Genomic DNA, 21455 nt, shown 5'->3' on the forward strand with positions numbered 1-21455 from the left:
TTTAGGTCATTAAATGTGTCCTTCACTTGGATAATTAATGTGATGCAGCATGTGTCTGACTCCCAAGGTCTAACTCTTTTTCCCAAGGAAAACAGTATGAGAGATTTCTTACTGTTTGCAAGTTAACAAGCAAATTTCCAGAATAAGAAAGGAGTTGTTGTCTTATGACTATGTCCAACTCTTTCATAAAACTTTTTTGATTAAAAAAACTTTAATTTAAAATCCATTACCAATTTTTTCTTTTAAAATCTGGTTATGGGGGCGCCTGGGTGGCGCAGTCGGTTAAGCGTCCGACTTCGGCCAGGTCACGATCTCGCGGTCCGTGAGTTCGAGCCCCGCGTCGGGCTCTGGGCTGATGGCTCAGAGCCTGGAGCCTGTTTCCGATTCTTGTCTCCCTCTCTCTCTGCCCCTCCCCTGTTCATGCTCTGTCTCTCTCTGTCCCAAAAATAAATAAACGTTGAAAAAAAAAAATTTTTTTTTTAATTAAAAAAAAAAAAATCTGGTTATGTACCTTCTGAACTGAGCCTTAAGCATTCTATTCAATAAACAAAACAAGAGGAGCTACTCAACGTTTCAGTGAGGCACTGGTGGGTGAGCAAGAAGGACTGTTTCCTTCTTTCTCTCAAAATAGACTAGACACTCCATGGAATCTCTCAGTTCCTTTTAAAAATTTCACAGAAGTATTATATAATATTTGTTAGAAATAAGTGTTACTGAAATGTTCTAATGCCAAAACGTGATTCTTCCCCAGAGACAAATGAATACCAAATCAAGGATGGCTCCTAAAACCCTAAAGAAAATTTCTGGTGGTAACAGTTCCCCAATTTAAAAGAGACAGCTGAAAGTAATACTATGGAGAAAAGCTTTCAAATACTAATACAGTAGAAATCAGGTAATTTAAAGAGAGAAAGACAAAGCAAATAGAGAATGTGATTTTATACTCCACCTATAAGATTATGTAACCATATTATTCCCCATAAAATACTTGAACTAGCCACAATAAGAAATCAGAAAAGGCTTTGACTAATGAGCCTTGAAAAGGATTTTGGATAGTCTTGCTTAGAAACAGAATGCATCTACATGAATGTAAAATGTGTTGCTTTACCAGTTGCTTTCACCTTAGGGCAGGAGTCAGCCAACTTTTTATATAAAAGGCTGGGTAGTAAATACTTTAGGCTTTGCAGTCATATAGCCTCAGTTGCAACTACCCAACTCTTCCATTGTAGCCCAAAAGCAGTCATAAACAGTACATAAGTGAATGAGCACAGCTGTATTCCAGCAAAAATGTATTTACAAATACAGGAGGTGAGGTGGGCTTGGGCCATGGCTGGCTCAACTCTGCCTGAGAGAATCATCTTGAGTACATCCCAAGATGTTCTACTTACTCTTCTCTGGTTGCATATTTCTTTTCTTCTTTTTTTTTTTTTTTTTCTGTTTAAGTAGGCTTCACTCCCAGTGCAGAGCCCAATGCAGGGCCTGAATTCAGGAACCTGAGATCAAGATCTGAGCTGAGATCAGGAGTCGAACTTTTAACCAACAGAACCACCCAGGCGCCCCCGTGTATATTTTAATATACATTTACTATATTTGCAGGGGAACAAAATTTGGGAGGAAAGGTTGAATATTGCATGAGAGAATCACAGTTCAAGTAGCTGTCCAGCTGAAAAGAGGGATTTACAAGTGAGGTAATAGATTTGCCTGGGATAAGCAAGCCAGTGGGTTTCAGCGTTGAAAAGCAACTGTGCAAGCATTAAAAAAACAAACAAACAAACAAAAAAAAACTATCTTAACAATTTTTTTTTTAATTTTTTTTTCAACGTTTTTTATTTATTTTTGGGACAGAGAGAGACAGAGCATGAACGGGGGAGGGGCAGAGAGAGAGGGAGACACAGAATCGGAAACAGGCTCCAGGCTCCGAGCCATCAGCCCAGAGCCTGATGCGGGGCTCGAACTCACGGACCGCGAGATCTTGACCTGGCTGAAGTCGGACGCTTAACCGACTGCGCCACCCAGGCGCCCCTTCAATTTATATGAATTTATAGTGGGCTTTAATAAGGGCTTCAGTCCCTAAAAATGAGTTAACTGAATGTTCAGCATGAGTCAAAAGAGTCCTAAGTTGCCCTAGAAAAGAATGAACTCATACATCGGCTATGTTCAAACCAAACAAGCCAATCATTCAACGGTGTCCCGTGAGATCAGAATCTATCTCAATAGTATGGATATTGCATTTTAAAAAAGACATTTGCTAACTGGGGTAAAGCAAGAATGTGCCCAGAATGCTAAAACAGTGTAGGAGGAACAAGAAAACCAGAGGTATTCAATAGAATTGGGGAGGAAGAGAATATTTAGAGGCAACATGAAAGCTGCCTATAAACATTTAAACAGGTGCTAAGTGAAAGAAGGAAAAAAGCATTCTGATTTGCTTAAAGACGACAAAACCAGGTCTAAGAAGCTGTAATGCAGATTTGGGGTTTGCTCCCAAGGGGAGCTCAGTAAGACCTGCATGGACCAGGCAAAGTCTGACCTCTAGCTCCTTTCCCATCAACAAGTACAATCTAGGTGACCAATGCCCATGGACACTCTATCATAGAGGCCTGCAGGAGGAAAAGCTGGCCTAGGAGACCTCTGGGGTCTCATCCAGCTCTAGGATTCTATGTGAGGTGGGAGAAGCAGAAATGCAAGCCACATTTCAGTGTTGAATGGCAAATCTCAGAATCCATTAAAACTTCACAATTCAAAGTAAAAGAATGAGACTATTTTATAACAGCCTGGGGGATTAAAATATTTCCAACTAGTCAGGTCTGAAATCCCTTTCGTTAGACATCTGGATGTGAGAACGTCAATGGCTAAAAGGAAAACAGAAGGTAAGGTGATATCTCTGCCTGCCCCCACAGTTCAAGCAGTAGCTGAGAAATCTGTTGGCAATGACAGCTACCCAGCAGACCATCAGACTCTACTTTGGGCTGGGGAAGAACCTCTGCTGCTGTTTTAAGGCTGCCCATTTGAGGGCAGGCTAAGTTCTGATGTTCTAATTCTAAACAGAATGGGGCTTGGGGTTAGAAACCCATATTCAGTGAAAAGGCAAAACTACATTCTATGAGATCTTTAACAGTTTTTTCAAGTCTCAATCTAAATAATACAGTGAATATGTCAGTGTAAGTACTAAACCACGCCCTTCTGATCACTTAGTACTAACAAGGATAGACTGAGTCTAATGAAACAGAAGGAATTATGTCTGTTCCCTATGGCCCTTGTTATTTTAAGCCTAGATTCCAAGTGTTCTTGACCCCAGAGGAATGCATAATCTGAGAGCAAAGGAGAATTTCCACTATTTTCTCCCATGACCTTCCAGACACTTCCCATTTCATTAGACTAAATGGAAAACTCTACTTTCCAACTCCAATATCAAGAATAACAGCAAAGATACATCACAGACATGTTTCTTACTTTTTCTTGAAACAGAACCTCAGGATATAACACTATATATATAATATATAATTATATTTATATTTGTGAACATAAGAAATATTTTTCCCAAAATTGTCAGAGGGACTTAACCCTACATAAGAATTCTCAGAGTCTCCTTAAGGAGTGTGCTTTCCATTATTTTGATCAACAAAGGACTGTTTGAGGAAACAGTCCTCAGCCTGAAACAGCCCCCATCACACCTAGTTTCAGATACTTGCAGTTTACAAAGAGTTCTGGATTACAAAAACAAGTGGAAGCTAAGAAATTTAAGAGCTTTAGTTATTCTGGAGAAAACCTCAAATTCTAAGTGTTTGGTGTTTTTATAAAGATCACTTCAAAAGCAACAAGGCAGTAGTTAATAGTAAGTCACGAAAATACATCTGTCTTATAAAATCTGTAAAAGATATCATCCAAATGTGCTACACATGGGTATCTGTAGCTTGAGATAAAATATTGAAAGAAAGCAGCAGAAAGAGATTTTTCAAAGGTGCTGTATCAGAAAGAATTCAGACAGATGTGGCCATGACATACTCTGGGAAGTTCCTCCAAAAGATTCAGAATGTGTCAGTGATAAACATACTAATGTAAAAGTCGTCAAGACTTGGAATAACTTTTTTATGAAATAAGTGCGGGAAATTTTTCCAAAGTATACATTGATCATTTGATTTTAAAATATAGCCACATACTTAATCCACTAAATAATGAAAGTAGGCATGTGATTATCTAGGAGATATACACATGCATACCTACAAGTATGTACATTCAAGCCATCCAAAAACATTTTTGTTTCATCTTCTCATGGGAAAATGATGTTGCATACAGTCAGGCATAAACATTATATGTAGTGGATCTCTGTCCTTCTGGGATACGCACCACTTGAAACACCTTCCTATGTTTGAGAATTCTCCTAACATATGAGGCACAGCCCAGCTTCCACTATGGAAGCTGGAAATGACAGACACTTGCTCTCCTAGCCGTCTTGTAGTGAGGTAGCGGGACCCGGCCAGAGTGCCACTAATCAGATCCTGCCACTAATCAGTGCCACTAATCAGATCCTGCCAGCCCAGACTTTGATTCGGAAGCCAGTGCTTACCGAAACTAGTGACCAGAGATTCTGCTGAGTAGTAGCAACTCATTTGCAAAAGTAGAAGTTCTACAACCACCACCAGGGACAGCGGTATGGTTGGTGCATGCTCTGTTGTCTACACCCTGTGGCAAGGGTGGTGACTATCTTCTCCAAACCCAGCTCTGCAGTGCAACTCTGGGCATCTTTCTCAGTTCTCAGAACCATATGAAGATACCACAAGCTACTGAACAGTCTTTAAATAAATTCCCTTTCTGTTCAGAAGACTCAGACCTTGCTACTGAGGACAGACTAACACAGGATTCACATTTCTTTAAAATTTCCGAACTGTACGCAATCGTGTCAAAATGCTTTCAGTACTATCCATCTCAATTCCCAAACAAGATTTTTCTCCTGATTAAACCAAATAATTTTTTATTAATTAGATTATTTCCCATTCACGCTCATCCTTTGCTACCTCCCTCTTTCTCCATCTAGCCAGTCTTTCTCTGGACTGTGCTTTCTCCCATCAACTCAGACTCAAGTTCTAACAGGAAAACTGAAATGCACAATAAAGCCCTCCCATTTTTTAATACCTAAAATTGTAAGAGAAATAAGTCAGAAGACTCTGATGCTGAGAAAAAAACAAAAACATTTCATTGGTGTGCTAAAAGAGCCTGGCCACAGTGACAAATAAGAGGCCAACATTCTCTCATTTGGGCTCAGACCCAACCATTTCTGGTTTTGGACCATAAAAGAAACAATTCTCTTTTGTTACCTGAATATTCTCAACTTTAAAGAAGGAATAATGCTTGTTCGCTCTACCTACTTAACACAAGCAAAAAAAAAAAAAAAAAAAAAGGAAGGGAATGCCACGTGAGAAGCAATTTTAACTTCCAAATAAATCCCTGGATATTATTTTATTTGTGAGCACAGCTTAAGCTAAGCTAAGCCTTCTGGTAGAAAAAATTAATGTAAAAACAAAATTAAATTTTAGAGTGTTGATACCTCAAACTTATCAGCTAAGAACTGGTTAAGAACCTTAATAAACCCACATACAAAGGTCTAACTGAGACATAGGTAGAGAGGTGCTATAAATTAATTCTACAGAGTTTAAACCTGAAAATTAAAAGCCAATTAATACAAAATGGTTCCTTGAACATCTGATTCTTTTAAACCACAGCAGTCCAATTTAACAGTCTGGAAATTATAATTTGTAAAATATATATTCCAAATTCACTAGATCAGTCACTACACTTTTGTTTTCTTCTGAAAGGCCAAGGATAAAAAGTCCTCCAATGAGAGTTTTTGTCAACTTTCAATTGTAAACTCTGAACAGAGCCTTAATAAAACAAGAGTATTTGAGCTAAGTTCTGACAATTTCTGCTCCCTGGCTTAATTCCCTGAATATCTGGCCATAAACTGGCTCTCAAAAAACAAACAAACAGGGGCGCCTGGGTGGCGCAGTCGGTTAAGCGTCCGACTTCAGCCAGGTCACGATCTCGCGGTCCGGGAGTTCGAGCCCCGCGTCGGGCTCTGGGCTGATGGCTCAGAGCCTGGAGCCTGTTTCCGATTCTGTGTCTCCCTCTCTCTCTGCCCCTCCCCCGTTCATGCTCTGTCTCTCTCTGTCCCAAAAATAAATAAAAACGTTAAAAAAAAATTTTAAAAACAAACAAACAAACAAACAAACAAAAAGGCCACTGAATCACAAAAACTTTAAGCTTCCCTTAATGTCTATGTTCTACAAATATATTAGTGTTTAGCTGAAGAGGGAAAAAAAAAAAGGAAGCATGCATCAATTGTGAAGGCCTTTCATTAAAGGTTGCCATTTTACTCCAATTATTTAAATCCAGTAGATTCAACCAGTAAAGATTTGTATTATTCTTTGGAAAAAGTAAGAATCTTCAAACAAAGATTAGGTATATTAGGAATGAGTTAACCTAATAAGGACATGCAGAGATTTAACCTTTATCTTCTTTCCCTCTGTTCATGATGGACAGTAAAGATCTAGCTTCTTTTTTTTCTTTTTTTTTTCTTTTTTTTTACTAAATACTTGGGCAGAACATTGTGAGAAGGAATAAGACGCCACAAAAGCAAGTGAAATAGGAGCCTGACAGAAAGCTGCAAAAGTATCATGAGAGAATTTGAAATTATATTTTTTATCTTTAAATGAGAGAAATTGTAATTTCTGAAGCGAATGGTACAAGTCAGTGGCATAGCTAGAAATGGAACCTCATGAATCAGGCAATAAATTTTCAATCAAGAAAACATGAGAGGGGTGCCTGGGTGGTACAGTCAATTAAGCTTCCGACTCTTGATCTCAGGTCATGATTTCACGGTTCACAGGTTCAAGCCTAGCATCACGTTCTGCACTGATGGCATGGAGCCTGCTTGGATTCTGTCTCTCCTTCTCCCTGCCCCTCCCCTGCTTGTGGGCACACACACTCTCTCCGTCTCTCAAAGTAAATAATTGAACCTAAAAAAAGAAAAGAAAACCTGATAGAAATAGAGAGAAAGAGATGGGTGGGGATCTGTTCAGAAAAGAACACCTATACATTTGGCCAAAGGCAAAGACACTGATCTCCAGCCCTTCTGTACCTGGGCTACTTGAGTGGCTGAGAGAAGGAGGGTGTCAGACAGAAAGGCTCTCATTCTCCACTAAGCAGCCAGCAGCTGAGCACCTCATCCTGACAAGTGCCTAATCCCTCACTAACTCTAGCATTCTCGGGTGCTAGAACACTGCCCAGCTCCTGGGGCACCTGGGTGGCTCAGTCAGTTGAGTGTCCAACTTTGGCTCAGGTCATATCATGGTTCATGGGTTCGAGCCCCACGCGGGGCTCTGTGCTTGTGTGGAACTTGCTTTAGATTCTCCTTCCCTCTCTCTGCCCCTCCCCTGCTTGTTCTTGCTCTCACATGCACACGCGCTCTCTCTCAAATAAATAAACAAACAAACACTGCTCAGCTCCCAACATTCAAAAATACTTGTTTTATGAAGCAGTAGGATTCTCATACAAATTTAGATAATGTAAAGAATAGAGTTTCTATATGAATTCCACATTCCCTGCTGATGGCAACAATGGTAACTATGAACACCTATGCTGCGTCTCCTGTACATATTATCTTCATTCAAAACAGTCCGTTTCTGTGTTACACCAGGTCCTCTAAGAACTAGACACTGCCACAAGATTAGAAGTGCCAGAAATTTATTAGGGGTAATGTCTGTGAGAAAAAGGGGGGGGGGGGGAATCAGGGAGACAGTGATGCAGATCTCATCCCAGTGGAAGGAGACAGGGAGGGAAGGAAGGCTGCAAGGTGCAGTTCGAAGGAAAGTTCAGCAAGGCCATCGGGGACTCCTTGAGTCAAGGCTGCCTGTCAGAGGACTCCAGAGTCCCCAGCAATGAGCTGCTTTAGTACCCCCGCTGTCTCGGTCCTGGCTGGGGGCAGACTGTAGGAGGTGTGGCCTTCACTCTAACACAGTAATGGAACACATAGCCACAGCTAGGCCCAATGGTCCTTACACTCCCTGCAGTGGGCGATCTGAGAGGTGCCCGTCTGCCACTGCTTCCTAAGTCCATGTTCTTCCCACTATATGGCCATGGCCACTAGTTTACTCCTGGACCTCTAGTAATGCCCACCACCATTCAAGTTCTGTATTTCATTCAATCTAACATGCCACTAAGAAGACGACACTCCACTTTTCTATATGGTCTTATGGAAAAAATATGGAAACCTTGATTTAAACTTTTACATTTATTGAAAAAGTTCTTTGACAGATTTTTATCCTGTATCCCTCTTGTGTATACATAAACAAAAAACAAAATATATTTAAGATATTTCTAAAACTTCTTCAGAGTCCAGCTCTCCTGAATCACTTTTCATCTCACTCACTGATACCTAGTTTTGCCCACACATTGTTCTTTTTCCCATTGTGCCATCAAGAATAGTGGAGGATGCCTTATTTCTTGAAGTGGTACTCCACTATAGGACCCAGAATTTTCTTCCAAGATGATAGCATCCACTTTCTAGGTATTTCCTGATGCTGGAACTCCTTTGACCTAACCAGAAGGCCTTAATGGCAGGTCTTCTAACCGTTACCAGGATTCATATTTCTTCCTCAAGGGACCAAGTGGTTTATTGATTGAAATGCTGAGCTACAGTTATCCAAACAGCCAGGAGAAATAACAACAGGAGCACCTGGGTGGCTCACTTGGTTAAGAGTCCAGCTCTTGGTTTCGGCTCAGGTCATGATCTCATGGCTTTGTGGGTTCAAGCCTCACATTGGGCTCTGCACTGATGATGTAGAGCCTGCATGGATTCTGTCTCCTATCTCACTGCCCTTCCCTCACTTGTGCTGTTTCTCCCACAAATAAACTTTAAAAAAAAAAAAGAAAGAAAAAGAAAACAAAGAAAGAATAAAATTCACATTTCTTCAAGACTCCTGCCTGGCAGACAGCAGATATAAGGATAAATTTCCATTCCCCGCCATGTTCAAAGGTGGAAGGAAGGCTGGAGCTACAGGAGCTACAGGCAAAGAATAATGTCACTAGGATACCAAGAGATAGGAAGATAGGAGAAAGATTCTCTTTTCATCACTGTCACCAACTTATGTTCTAAAGTGACATGGATCAAATCACTTTACTTCACTGAATTCCAGTTTGTTTGGTTTTTTTTTTTTTTTTTTTTTTTTGGTCAATAAAAGGGTTAAAAGTTTCCCTAAGCTCTCTCTCAGCTCTTTGTTTTAGGAGCCAAGGCCATACCTTTGAGTACTTCATGACTGGATCTGACAAAAACATTTTCCTCATGCAACTGCAGACTCAGCTGAGCTTAATTCTCACTATTGGAACCACTCCTCTAGATAAGACAATGAAATGAGGGGGCTGGTCACATTCTGGTGTCTGTTGTTGGTGTGCATGGATGTGTGCTGGGGATGGGTTGAGGAGTCCTTGTCTACTCTGCTCTTTCGTGTCAGTAATAAGGGGTTTAATCAGAAAAGTGGATTCCTCAGAAGCAGACAAGAACAAAGCCCAAGATATGAAATACAGGAAACATAAGTTTCAATAGGGAAGTAGAATCTGACGATGACAAGGCTTTGAGACCACAGATGACTATGAGTCACCAAGAAAGGGCACTGAGTCATGAGCAAGGCCTCCCACGTAATGGGGTCCACCAAGGAGCCCAATCCTCTTGCCTAAATCATCCTCACTCATTTTAGAATTCTGATTTATTCAAGTCAGTTCTGACTATAACCTCTATAGGATTCTGAGTAAAAGTCCAACTTTCAAAAAGTATATTCCTAGGAAACACGTTTCACAATGACATCTGTATCTGATTGAATTAATAATGAGTTTACAAGGGTAAAAAACGGATTTATGTGAACAAAACAGTGTTGTCAAATTGTAAGGGTCAGTTCCAAGGAGAAAAATTCTTTATAAAGTTAGGTCACTGACAACTTTTAAACTAAACTGAGAAATGTTCTCACAAAAGTTCAAGACGGATTTTTTCCCCAACTGAATATGCCTTCCAATAGAACTGTGCGTGCATGCGCGCACGCACACACACACACACAAATGTCACTTTAACTGTAAAAGAACTGGTTAAAATCAGTTTGATATACCATATGAAATATAGTATTTACAGTAAGATTAAACTAAAGGCACAGTCTTTCCAGTGGCATGGAATGCCTTAGGTGCCCAGCACATTACAAGAACTCAAAGTAATGCTAAACACGAACACTAAAATTCCTAACAGCAGAAACCTATTAAAAAAAAAATAAAAAAAAAAAAACACTAGATATAGTTCAAAATCCTCTGGAAACGGCATATAAAAGCTGAGGTTTTTAAAGTCTATTTTATTTTAACCTCCTGGTAAACAGAAAGTCATCAAAAACCAATTTGTAGTGTTTCCAACTTTCAGACATCTCTAGCTCCAAGGTCAGGAGGTTCCAATTTAAGCATGCTTCACAATAACCTGGAGGGGTTATTAAACACAGACTGATGGGCTGTACCCCAGAGTTTCTGATTCAGTAGGTTTAGGGTGGGGTCCAAGAGTTAACATATCTAGCATGGTCCCAGGTGATGCTGATGCTGCTGGACCAGAGACCTAGCTTTGGGAACCACCGTCCTCTGGTACTTAAGACAAAAATAGCATGAAAATTTCTCCCAAAAGGTAAAAGATATTTAGTTCATTTTAACCAACACATGTCATTTTAAGAGTATCAGGAAATACTTTTGAAAGAAAAAAAGACAAAGTTTTAGAGCAAAAATCAGTATCAAAAACCCCAAAAGAGCTAGAAATCACTTAAGATACTTGACACAATGAAAGACCAATGAAGAAGGAGTGATGCAAATTGGCAAGCACTGAGGAAACATCCATTGTGTCTTGCCTGGAACCACCTAAGCTATTGACAAAAGCCTCTGGTACTGAGAAGCCCAGTGCCTTCTTTATTGGGGCATAAGCTCATGGCAAATCACCTAGCAAGTGTTCCCTATCCTGGTGTTTTCACAAAAGTGAAATCTATGGTGGAGAAAAACATGGGGAGGAGGAAGGAAAAGGGGGAGGAGGAGGAGGAAGGAAAAGGGGGAGGAGAAGGAAGGAAAAGGGGGAGGAGGAGGAGGAAGGAAAAGGAGGAGGAGGAAGGAAAAGGAGGAGGAGGAAGGAAAAGGAGGAGGAGGGGGGTAGCAGGAGGAGGAGGGAGAGGAGGGGGAGGAGGAGGAGGAAGGAAAAGGAGGAGGAGGAAGGAAAAGGAGGAGGAGGAAGGAAAAGGAGGAGGAGGGGGGTAGCAGGAGGAGGAGGGAGAGGAGGGGGAGGAGGAGGAGGAAGGAAAAGGAGGAGGAGGAAGGAAAAGGGGGAGGAGGAAGGAAAAGGGGGAGGAGGAAGGAAAAGGGGGAGGAGGAAGGAAAAGGAGGAGGAGGAAGGAAAAGGAGGAGGAGGAAGGAAAAGGAGGAGGAGGAAGGAAAAGGAGGAGGAGGGGGGTAGCAGGAGGAGGAGGGAGAGGAGGGGGAGGAGGAGGAGGAAGGAAAAGGGGGAGGAGGAGGAAGGAAAAGGAGGAGGAGGAAGGAAAAGGAGGAGGAGGAAGGAAAAGGAGGAGGAGGGGGGTAGCAGGAGGAGGAGGGAGAGGAGGGGGAGGAGGAGGAGGAAGGAAAAGGGGGAGGAGGAGGAGGAGGAGGGGGAACAGGCAGAGGAGGAGGGGGAGGAGAAGGGCAGGGGGAGGAGGAGTAAAAGCAGGAGGGGGAGCGGGAGGGGGAGGAGTTCTCAAAAGCCTACAGAGTCTAAAATAATTGATTAAAATAGGTTTGAGGGGCGCCTGGGTGGCGCAGTCGGTTAAGCGTCCGACTTCAGCCAGGTCACGATCTCGCGGTCCGTGAGTTCGAGCCCCGCGTCAGGCTCTGGGCTGATGGCTCAGAGCCTGGAGCCTGTTTCCGATTCTGTGTCTCCCTCTCTCTCTGCCCCTCCCCCATTCATGCTCTGTCTCTCTCTGTCCCAAAAATAAATAAACGTTGAAAAAAAATTAAAAAATTAAAAAAAAAATAGGTTTGATATCCCATATAAAATATTTTTATAGTCAGATGAAACTTTATAAAGGCACAATCTTCCCAGTGGTTTGAATACCTTAGGTACTCATCACATTTCAGGAAGTCATAAGTAATGCTAAACACAAATTAAGTAACAGTAAAATTCTGAACAGAACAGGGTCATCTTGCTCAAGTAGGGAAAGGATGCAGCTGGTGGACAAGATGTCTCTTCACTGTTTGGCAGCCCAGTCAGCACCCAGCCCTCTCTGGATGAGAGGGAGGTACCTTTTGTGCACCATCTGGCAAGCTCTGCCTTCTCTCTCAAGGCATCCCCTCTTCCCTGAAGCTTTCCTCAACCTCTGGGCCTCACGCAACTGCCCTGATTTCCCAAAATCCTGAGAAACTGAGCAGTCGTGTTCAGGAAAAAGACAAAAAAAAAAAAAGAAAAAGTTATGATAAAAGAAGCATATAGAGAGGTAAATCCAATATGAAGGGTTTTTAAAAGAACATCATAAACGCTGCAGCACCATTTTAAAAGCCCTTAAATTCTTGGACAGCTGCCCACCTCAGATCAGTACGCCATGTCCTGCCATGCCAGAGAGAACATCTCCATAATTCTGGCAGTGAAACACCACACAGTACTTTCCTCAGAGAACATGCACAGAAGTGAGCTCAGCAATTCTGGCCACAAACAGCACTCAGCTCCCAACTGGAGTTGGTCAATTTCACAGTCAAGGCTGGCAAAATGATCAATAAAAAGTACTCACTTGAAAACACTATTCCAAAAAAGTCAATATTGGCCTTGTAAAGGGCATGACAGATTCATTCACAGAAATTTCATGCAGGGGCTGGGGAGAGACACTCTGCCTTCCTGACCAGCCTTCTTTCCAGTTCCCTCCCCAACAACTGGCTTTAATAGCTATGTAGCTAGACACTGGTGGGAAATAACACAGATACCTCCTTCTTCCCCAAATTCTGTCTGCCTGGAAGAAACTAGTGCTTCACTTCTATCTTTCCTTACTTGGATAACCCCTACTCATCTGTCAACTGAGGCCTGAAAGGACATCTCTACTACACCTTCCCTGAATTCCCCAATAACTCTGTTACCACAAAGTATGCTTTGTGTAATCTCTCCCAATGGACGGCTAACTACGCAAAGGGAGGAACTATGCCTTTATCTTTATAGCACTTGGCACAGCGTATGGGCACACACAGTATTTGTTGAACTATTTATATCTAAGCCTATTGAGGTATACAGATTAGTCATGTGTGTATACATATTCCTGATGGCTCACAACCAACAAAGAACTTGTTCCTTATTGTTGAGCTTCCAGTCTGATGACTTTATTCCTAAAACCCAACATCCTATTTTAACATTTATTTAAAAAATGGAAAGCTTTTTAAAAAGTTTTTTTTACCCTGGTCCTTGCCTTCTAAAACACAGATCAAAATATTTTTTCACATTTTAATGACTCAGTCTTAATTACGAACATCTAATTACTACAGTGCAACATTTAATTTAGGACTTCAGAAAACACTCATTGTTTTTGGTTTTTTGGGTTTTTTTTTTGAATATTTATTTTTGAGAGAGAGAGACAGAGCACGAGTGGGGGGGAGGGGCAGAGAGAGAGGGAGACACAAAATCTGAAGCAGGCTTCAGGCTCTGAGCTGTCAGCACAGAGCCCGACACAGGGCTCAAACTCACAAAGCGTGAGATCATGACCTGAGCCGGAACCAAGTGTCAGATGCTTAACCAACTGAGCCACAAAGGTGACCCAACACTAACTATTTTTAAAGATTAAGCGACCACTAAGATTTTGTTAAATTCTTAGAACCAAGTTTAGAATATTTCAACCTCTATGTTAGAGTTGTGATTTTGTATTCCTTTTTCTTAATATGTAGCTTTTTGCTGCTGATGTGTAATAATTGTAAGTGAAACAAGAGTTTTTAAAAATTTCCCAGAATGCACTGGCTTCTATTTTAGCTACTTAAAGACTTTCCTCATCTGTATGTCACGTGTTGGACAGGTATGAACTTGTTAAACCACACAAAGGTCCTCCTTTGTGTCTCTGCTCCACAAACTCCAGCTCAAACACAACTTCTTCCACAAAGTCCTTCCTGATAAGCACAGACTTAACCTCTCCCTACTCCATGAAACCCCACCTAACTTTGTGTTATCACAGGAGAATAGACTTTTTGTAAGTTTATTTATTTTGAGGGGGGGGGGGCGCACACAAGTGGGAGAGGGGCAGAGAGAGGGGCAGAGAGAATCCCAAGCAGGCTTCACGCTGTCAGCACAGAGACTCACTTGAGGCTCGAACTCACAAACCGGGAGATTATGAGCTGAGCAGAAATCAAGAGTCAGAAGCTTAACTGACTGAGCCACCATGTGCCCCAGTAGAATATATTTTAATTCATTTTTTACCAGTTATTCTCCAAGGCCATACTGAGCACTTCCTAGGGGAGGTATCTTTTCTTATTCAAAAGTTTAAGGCTAGTGTCTAGTAAGGCAAAGTTTTTTTTACTAAGTGTTCAAAGTTATTTAAAACAAAGGTAGCTAGGGGCGCCTGGGTGGCTCAGTCCGTTGAGCATGCAACTTCAGCTCAGGTCATGATCTCACGGTTTGTGGGTTTGAGCCCCACGTCGGGGTCTGTGCTGACAGCTCAGAGCCTGGAGACTGCTTCAGATTCTGTGTCTCCCTCTGTCTCTGCCCCTCCCCTGCTCTCTCTCTCTCTCTCAAAAATAAACACTAAAATATAAAAAATTAATTAATTAATTAAAAAAAATTTTAAAAAGGTAGCTGTGATTCCATGCAATTTTCATGGTTACAAAAAAGTGAGACCCCTGATGATGGAGATTAGACAGAAAGACCCAAAGAACACCAATATGGGTTAAATACCAAACATTTTCATTTTTATTATTAATTTTGTTATTATAACTCATTGATAACTCAGGAAGTAGTACTATTTTAAAGGTCTTTTAAGGCTAATAGAAAAGTATCAGAAATTCTTAGTAAGGGAAAAAAGGAAGAAAAACCTACAGATTAAAAGAGACTTAGAAACTTATCTATCAAATGCAATGTGATTGGATCCAGATTCAACCAACCCAACTGCTGTGGGGGAGGGCAGACTTTAAATGAGTATCAGAAAATTTTGAATATAGCCTAATTCCTTGTAATATTAAGAATGACGATTTGCTTGTCTGTAGGTGTGTGAAGGACACTGTGGATCAGGAAGAGAGTTAACCTTTTAGAGCTCTGTAGTACAATATTTATGCATGAAACAATATAATGGGCTTTCTATCAAATTGTGGGGGCATGGGAGTGGGGAGTGAGAAGTATAGGAGAAACAAGAGGTTACTGAAGCTGGATACTGAGTACATGTCGTTTAATTATATTTCTCTCGGGGCGCCTGGGTGGCTCAGTCGGTTAAGCGTCCGACTTCGGCTCAAGTCATGATCTTGCAGTCCGTGGGTTCGAGCCCCGTGTCGGGCTCTGTGCTGACGGTTCAGAGCCTGGAGCCTGTTTCAGATTCTGTGTCTCCCTCTTTCTCTGACCCTCCCCTGTTCATGCTCTCTCTCTGTCTCAAAAATAAACAAATGTTAAAAAAAAATTTTTTTTAAATCATATTTTTCTCTTTTTGTACATGCTCAAACTTTCCCAAGCTAAAAAGCTTTAAAAAAAAAAAAAAAAAAGAAAAAAAAAAAGCACAAGGTGTCCTTTTAATTCTATGGTTGGTCATAGCTGCTCCCTACCCCCCGCCACCAAACTGCCTTCTGGCTTTGAATAGTTTCCTGCTATGCAGGAGTCGCTGTTCCCACACATGTGTTATAACATACTGTCCCATTCCTCCCTGAGGTTCCAGCCTTATACAGACAACATCCTATTTCTACTTCTACCCTATACCAGAAACCCAGCCCCATCATCCCCATCCTATCTAAAAGACCCTATCAACCCCCAACACAGCTGAAGATTACACCAAGATGCCAGCTATTAATAGCCCTGAGAACCACACTATCTGCATCTGACAGCCTGGAGCTAAGACCACATTCCAGTTTTTTGACCTAGTCAGTGCATCTCAAAGAACACAAAACAGAAATAGGACATCAAGACAGGAAGTAGTCACACAGTATTTTGGTGGTGATAAAATCCAGCACGGGTCCACCTAACACTCTTCCCCTAAATGTCAGGATGCCTCACATAGTTCTCAGCTGTACAGGCCTCTCCTCACCACCCTACATACAGGAGTACCCTGCCCTACTCTCTGACTCTTTGACTACTAACTTTCCTTCACTTTGATTTTTTTTGTTTTGGGTTTTGTTTTTTTTTTTTAGGTTTATTCATTCATTTATTTTGAGAGCGAGCGAGAACGCACAAGTTGGGGAGGGGCAGAGAGAGAGGGACAGAGAGAGAATCCCAAGCGGGCCCTAAGATGACAACAGAGAGCCTGAAGCAGGGCTCGAACTCACAACCCACAAGATCATGACCTGAGCTGAAGTCGGATGCTTAACTGAGCCGCCAGAGGCCCCTCTTTATTTGATTTTGTAGGACTTACGCTACCTGACCTATAGTACATGTTTATTTATCACCTTCCCTTCCTAGAATGCAACTTCCATGAGGAAGCTTGCTTGGTCTTCCTTTGTGTGCTCAGATTCTAAACAGTAATTGAAACACTCAGAGATCAAATGTATATTTGCTGAAAGCTCAGGATCCCAGGAGAAATACAACTAAATACCAAAGAGGGCTGGGAACAAAAAAGTTGATACTATTAAATACATAAACTGAGTACACACACTTCCATCACTACCCACACACCCACATGTAGTACAAAGGTGATAGCATTATTTTTACCCACTATCACATTTAGACTTTCTTAAATGGCTGAAAAATTAGTGACTCGGGAATCACACAAATAATGGCTGAAGATGTCAGTCTGTGCCAGAAAAACCTAACAGGACCACAGTACCTTCACATGCCCTCTACAGTATTCACAATATAAACAAATCATCTCAGGATATAGGGTACAATGCAAATTATATTGGGGTTTTTAGAAGCCATATGTCACTGTCACTTTTAAATCAAAATCAGTGTCCTCCCACTACTTCTTCGCCTACTGCAACTACACTAGACAGAAATCCCACCACCGCCACCACCAAAGAGATTAATTACAGTAACATCTAGGAAGCTGACCAAAATGGTGGGTGATTCAGAGTGCCTGGTTCTGGCTCTACCTCTCAGCTACCATGTGATCTTGGGCAAGGTACTATGGCTCAGTTTCAAGTGTAAAATAGGGAACAATAAAAGAGTCTCTATCATAGGTTGATCATAGGGTTGATATCCCTGTACCAGACACACACTAAAGGCTATCTTAGTTATCATGTTCAATATTATTATTATAAGCACTTCTGAACCCACTGGTACACTTATACTTTAACATAATTCTAGGTAGGACTCATTCTCAAGGATACAAAAAAAGCCAGTTTGTCATTTTTTTTTAACACCTATAAAATCTGGTGAGAATAGATAATATATAATAATCTGGGAGCAATTCTCCTATAAATCTTTATTGAATGAATGAATCACAGACATTAGGAAAGAAGCTTTTAAGAAAAGTGAGAAATTATTACTCAATACCCTCAAAATCCATTGCTGAGCATTTTGTTAAATAAAATCATCCACTCAATGCACTCAGCATATAGCATCAAGCATGTGGAGAGCACCCAATGGAATGTACTTATTATTCTTACTGTTGTGATCATGAACCTCAAGGCAAAGAGGGATTCTAAGGACTTCCTGGCCCAAATTCTCTCCCTCCACACAGCCTAAAAATCTATAAAAATATGATTCAGACTCTAACATTGCTCTGCTGTCCCTCTGCCTCTACATAAGCTTTTCTGCCTTGATCTTCTAGGTACATCAATGTTCTGCCTGAGACTCAATTTAAATGAAAGTGCTCCACTGCTAACAAAAATCTAGAAAGCACTGCTATAGTCCAACCCACTACTTTATGGATAAAGAAACCGGGCCTTGGTCTAGAGGTCCAGCAACTTGTCTAAGATCTCACCACAGTCAGCACCACTGTGGAACTAGAAATCCAGGCTCCTGAAACCTCATCCAGGGCTCTCCACTGCTAAGTGTTACTTCATCCGCAGATAAATGCATCAAAACTTCTACCAGAACCAGCTTCTAGACCCAGATTTTCTCTGCTTGAAGTCCAATTTACTAATTCACATCCCGCAACTCACCATAATTTCTCTCTGTTCTTCCAGATTCTTCAAAAAATTAGAAAATTCACGTAAGGAAGCATCTATAAAGAGAAAGTTACGATTATTTGGTAGCCAAAGCAAAGAAGAATAAACCAAAACCTCACTGTTACATACCTATGCAGCGTTCATCATCTGTCTCTGCGTCACCAATGAACTCAAATTTAAAGTCTCGGAGTGAATGTGCAAACTTCCGCTGGGCTGCTGAAAGACCTAGGAAGAAAGATTTAATGATTACCTGGGGCCTTGTTTTCAGTACAGGCTTAGAAGAAATGCATTCATCCTAAGGTCACTAGAGCTGTCGGGCTCTTCACCCAACCCAAGAGGAGGCACAACCCAACTCCTTTGCCAAGGGGCCCATCACCCTCAACCTGGCATGCTCTGGGATGTTTCTGTCTTCCCTTCTACACTCTGGCACGGAACAGGTGCTGGAGACATGTTTACTCCCTCCCCCACCCTCTTCTTCCTCAGAGATATAACTGCTGCACATTGTTCCCCAAAGCTCTTTCTCTTTATCTGCTCACTCAGGTCAGAACTTGCCCGATTCAAAAGTTCAGGCTATGATTAGGAATACATACACCTGATGGTATCTCCCAGCGCTGGAGGAGAACTGGCTGAATGCCACAGTTTCAGATATAAAAATATCAAAGCTCAAAGTCAGCCGGCCAGATGCCCTTAACTGACTGACAAACTCCAGCCAGAGAAGCACAGAAGTATCAAAGAGTTTTCATAGAAAACAGCATCAGGAGGTAGCTGAAGGCCAAGCTTAAATGATGGAAAGAATTCATTCTGCAAAGACCTACACATTCTTATCTTTTTTTATTGGAGATTAATAGAAAATAGTAGAAAACTACATTGCAGTATCATTTACGATAGCCAAGATACGGAAGCAACCTAAATGCCCATTGGTAGAAGAACAGATCAAGAAAATGTGGTATCGGGGCGCCTGGGTGGCACAGTCGGTTAAGCATCCGACTTCAGCCAGGTCACGATCTCGCAGTCCGTGAGTTCGAGCCCCGCGTCAGGCTCTGGGCTGATGGCTCGGAGCCTGGAGCCTGTTTCCGATTCTGTGTCTCCCTCTCTCTCTGCCCCTCCCCCGTTCATGCTCTGTCTCTCTCTGTCCCAAAAGTAAATAAACGTTGAAAAAAAAAATTTTTTTTAAAGAAAATGTGGTATGTATACACAATGAAATATTACCCAGCCATAAAAAAAGAAGGAAATCTTGCCACTTGTGACAACATGGAGAAATCTAGAGGGCATTATGTAACACGAAATAAGTCAGACAAAGGAAGACAAATACCATATGATTTCATTTACATGTGGAATCTAAAAAACAAACCAAACAAAAAGCAAAACAGAAACAGACTCACAGATACAGAGAATAAAGTGATGATAGCCCAAGGGAAGGGGGTTGGGAGAAGGATGAAATAGATGAAGGGAATTAAGAAGTACAATCTTCTAATGATGAAATAAGTAAGACACAGGAGTGTAAAGTACAGCACAGGCAATGTAGTCAATAACATTGTAGTCATTTTGTATGGTGACAGCTAGTAACTAGGTGTATTGTAGTGACCATTTCATAATGTATATAAATACCGAATCACTTTGTTGATACTAATCCAGTTATTCCCCAATTAAAAAAATTAAATAAAGGGAAGTATATACAAAGATAGAAAAAATAAGAAAATGATGGAAAATTCTACTTCTAAAATAGGGTAACATTTATTTTATGGGCCATAGCACATGCTGTGTATATCTCATTCAATACTCTTATATAAAATAAAGATTATCTTCATTTTACAGTGGGGTGCTAAAGCTCAGAGATGTTAAACAATTTACACAGTTGCACAGCTACTACAACAGCAAAGGCTCGATTCTATTCCAGAGCTATTTGCACAAAGCCATGCCCTGGCCTGGATACAATCCTGCCACTGGTCTAAAGCACCTTTTAAGAAGCTGTTCCCTGACTCCCACACCGTGAATATCGACAGACTGTGTTAAAGTTTCATGTCAAGCAGATTAAGAAGTTGAAAAAAATAAAACACAATCTATAACTGCTGGCCAGAGTACTCACACAAAAGATAAATGTAGACAAGAAAGAGAAGCCAAGAATGTCAAAACTGAGGACTGTTTTTAATGAGATAGTAGAAGCAATTTTCTTTTAGTCATTGACTAGACAAGGAATAAAAGCAAAAGATTCTTATTTTTACATTATAAAATGCTACCTGATTTTTTTTTTCTTTTACCAACTCTTTACCTCAAATCATTAAGTACAAAGCTCCCCAATACCCTCCTGGACAAGCTGCTTTCTCTCACTTCCCAAACTTTCTGACAATGCTCCCCAGCTCTTTCAGCTACTGTCATGGTTTGGTTTTGCTTAGTTTTCTTAACAGACTATATTTTTTAGATAAATTTTAGATTCCCAGCAAAACTGGGCAGAAGGTACAGAGACACCCTGCCCCCACACATGCATAGCCTCCCTCATTATCAACATCTCTCGCTATCGCAGCTTTTCAAATGTCATTCTTCCTCTATCTAATTCATGTTTAGTTCGCTTTTCTCAAATCCTTTTTCTCTTTAAAATAAAAAACAAACTGAAAGACCGAAATGCAAAAGGTAAAAACCACAACACCTTTAGAGGATGATACAAGATTATAACTTCTTACCCTTAGCATATGGAACAAAAGCACACACCATAATGTAAAATGTGATGGACTACAAGCATGGTGACAATTCTCCACCTGTCCCTGTAGGCACCTCTCTTTTCAATGTGGACTCTGCAGCTCCTCCAGCAATAGGTAGAGTCTCTCCTCCCACACCTTGAATGTAGGCTGGCCTTAGAGCCAGCAGGATGTGGTGAAAGTAACACCGTGCCAATTGAGAACCTCCATCTCACGAAATTTTGTATACCTCTACTCGACTCTCTTAGGACCCTCTGGCTTCTGTGTGAACAAGCCCAAGCTAGCCTGCTAGTTGGTGAAAGACTAGTGGCCCAGTGTCCCCACCCCTCCCCGCCCTCCCCCAACTTACTGCCCCATGGGTCAGGCAGCCAACCTGCAGAAGCAAAGCTTTCCTGCCTTTTATGAAGGAGGTAATCCAGATGAACTTGAGTCCAGACTAAAATAAATAAATGGCTGCTGTTTAAGCCACTA

The 21455-nt window shown here is 41.2% G+C and overlaps 1 protein-coding gene across 1 annotated transcript in view; it reads right to left on the reverse strand.

Moving 5' to 3' along the window:
• Positions 1-21455, reverse strand: part of ARHGAP10 (Rho GTPase activating protein 10) — a 330784-nt gene that overhangs the window by 231575 nt on the left and 77754 nt on the right. The window contains exons 2-3 of the mRNA XM_047855976.1: positions 18421-18516; positions 18286-18347 (exon numbers count right to left, since the gene is read on the reverse strand). Coding sequence (XP_047711932.1) covers positions 18286-18347; positions 18421-18516 — 158 coding nt within the window. The remainder of the gene's footprint in view (positions 1-18285; positions 18348-18420; positions 18517-21455) is intronic.

The sequence above is a fragment of the Prionailurus viverrinus genome, chromosome B1 (assembly GCF_022837055.1).
Source record: "Prionailurus viverrinus isolate Anna chromosome B1, UM_Priviv_1.0, whole genome shotgun sequence".
Classification (NCBI taxonomy): Eukaryota; Metazoa; Chordata; class Mammalia; order Carnivora; family Felidae; genus Prionailurus; species Prionailurus viverrinus.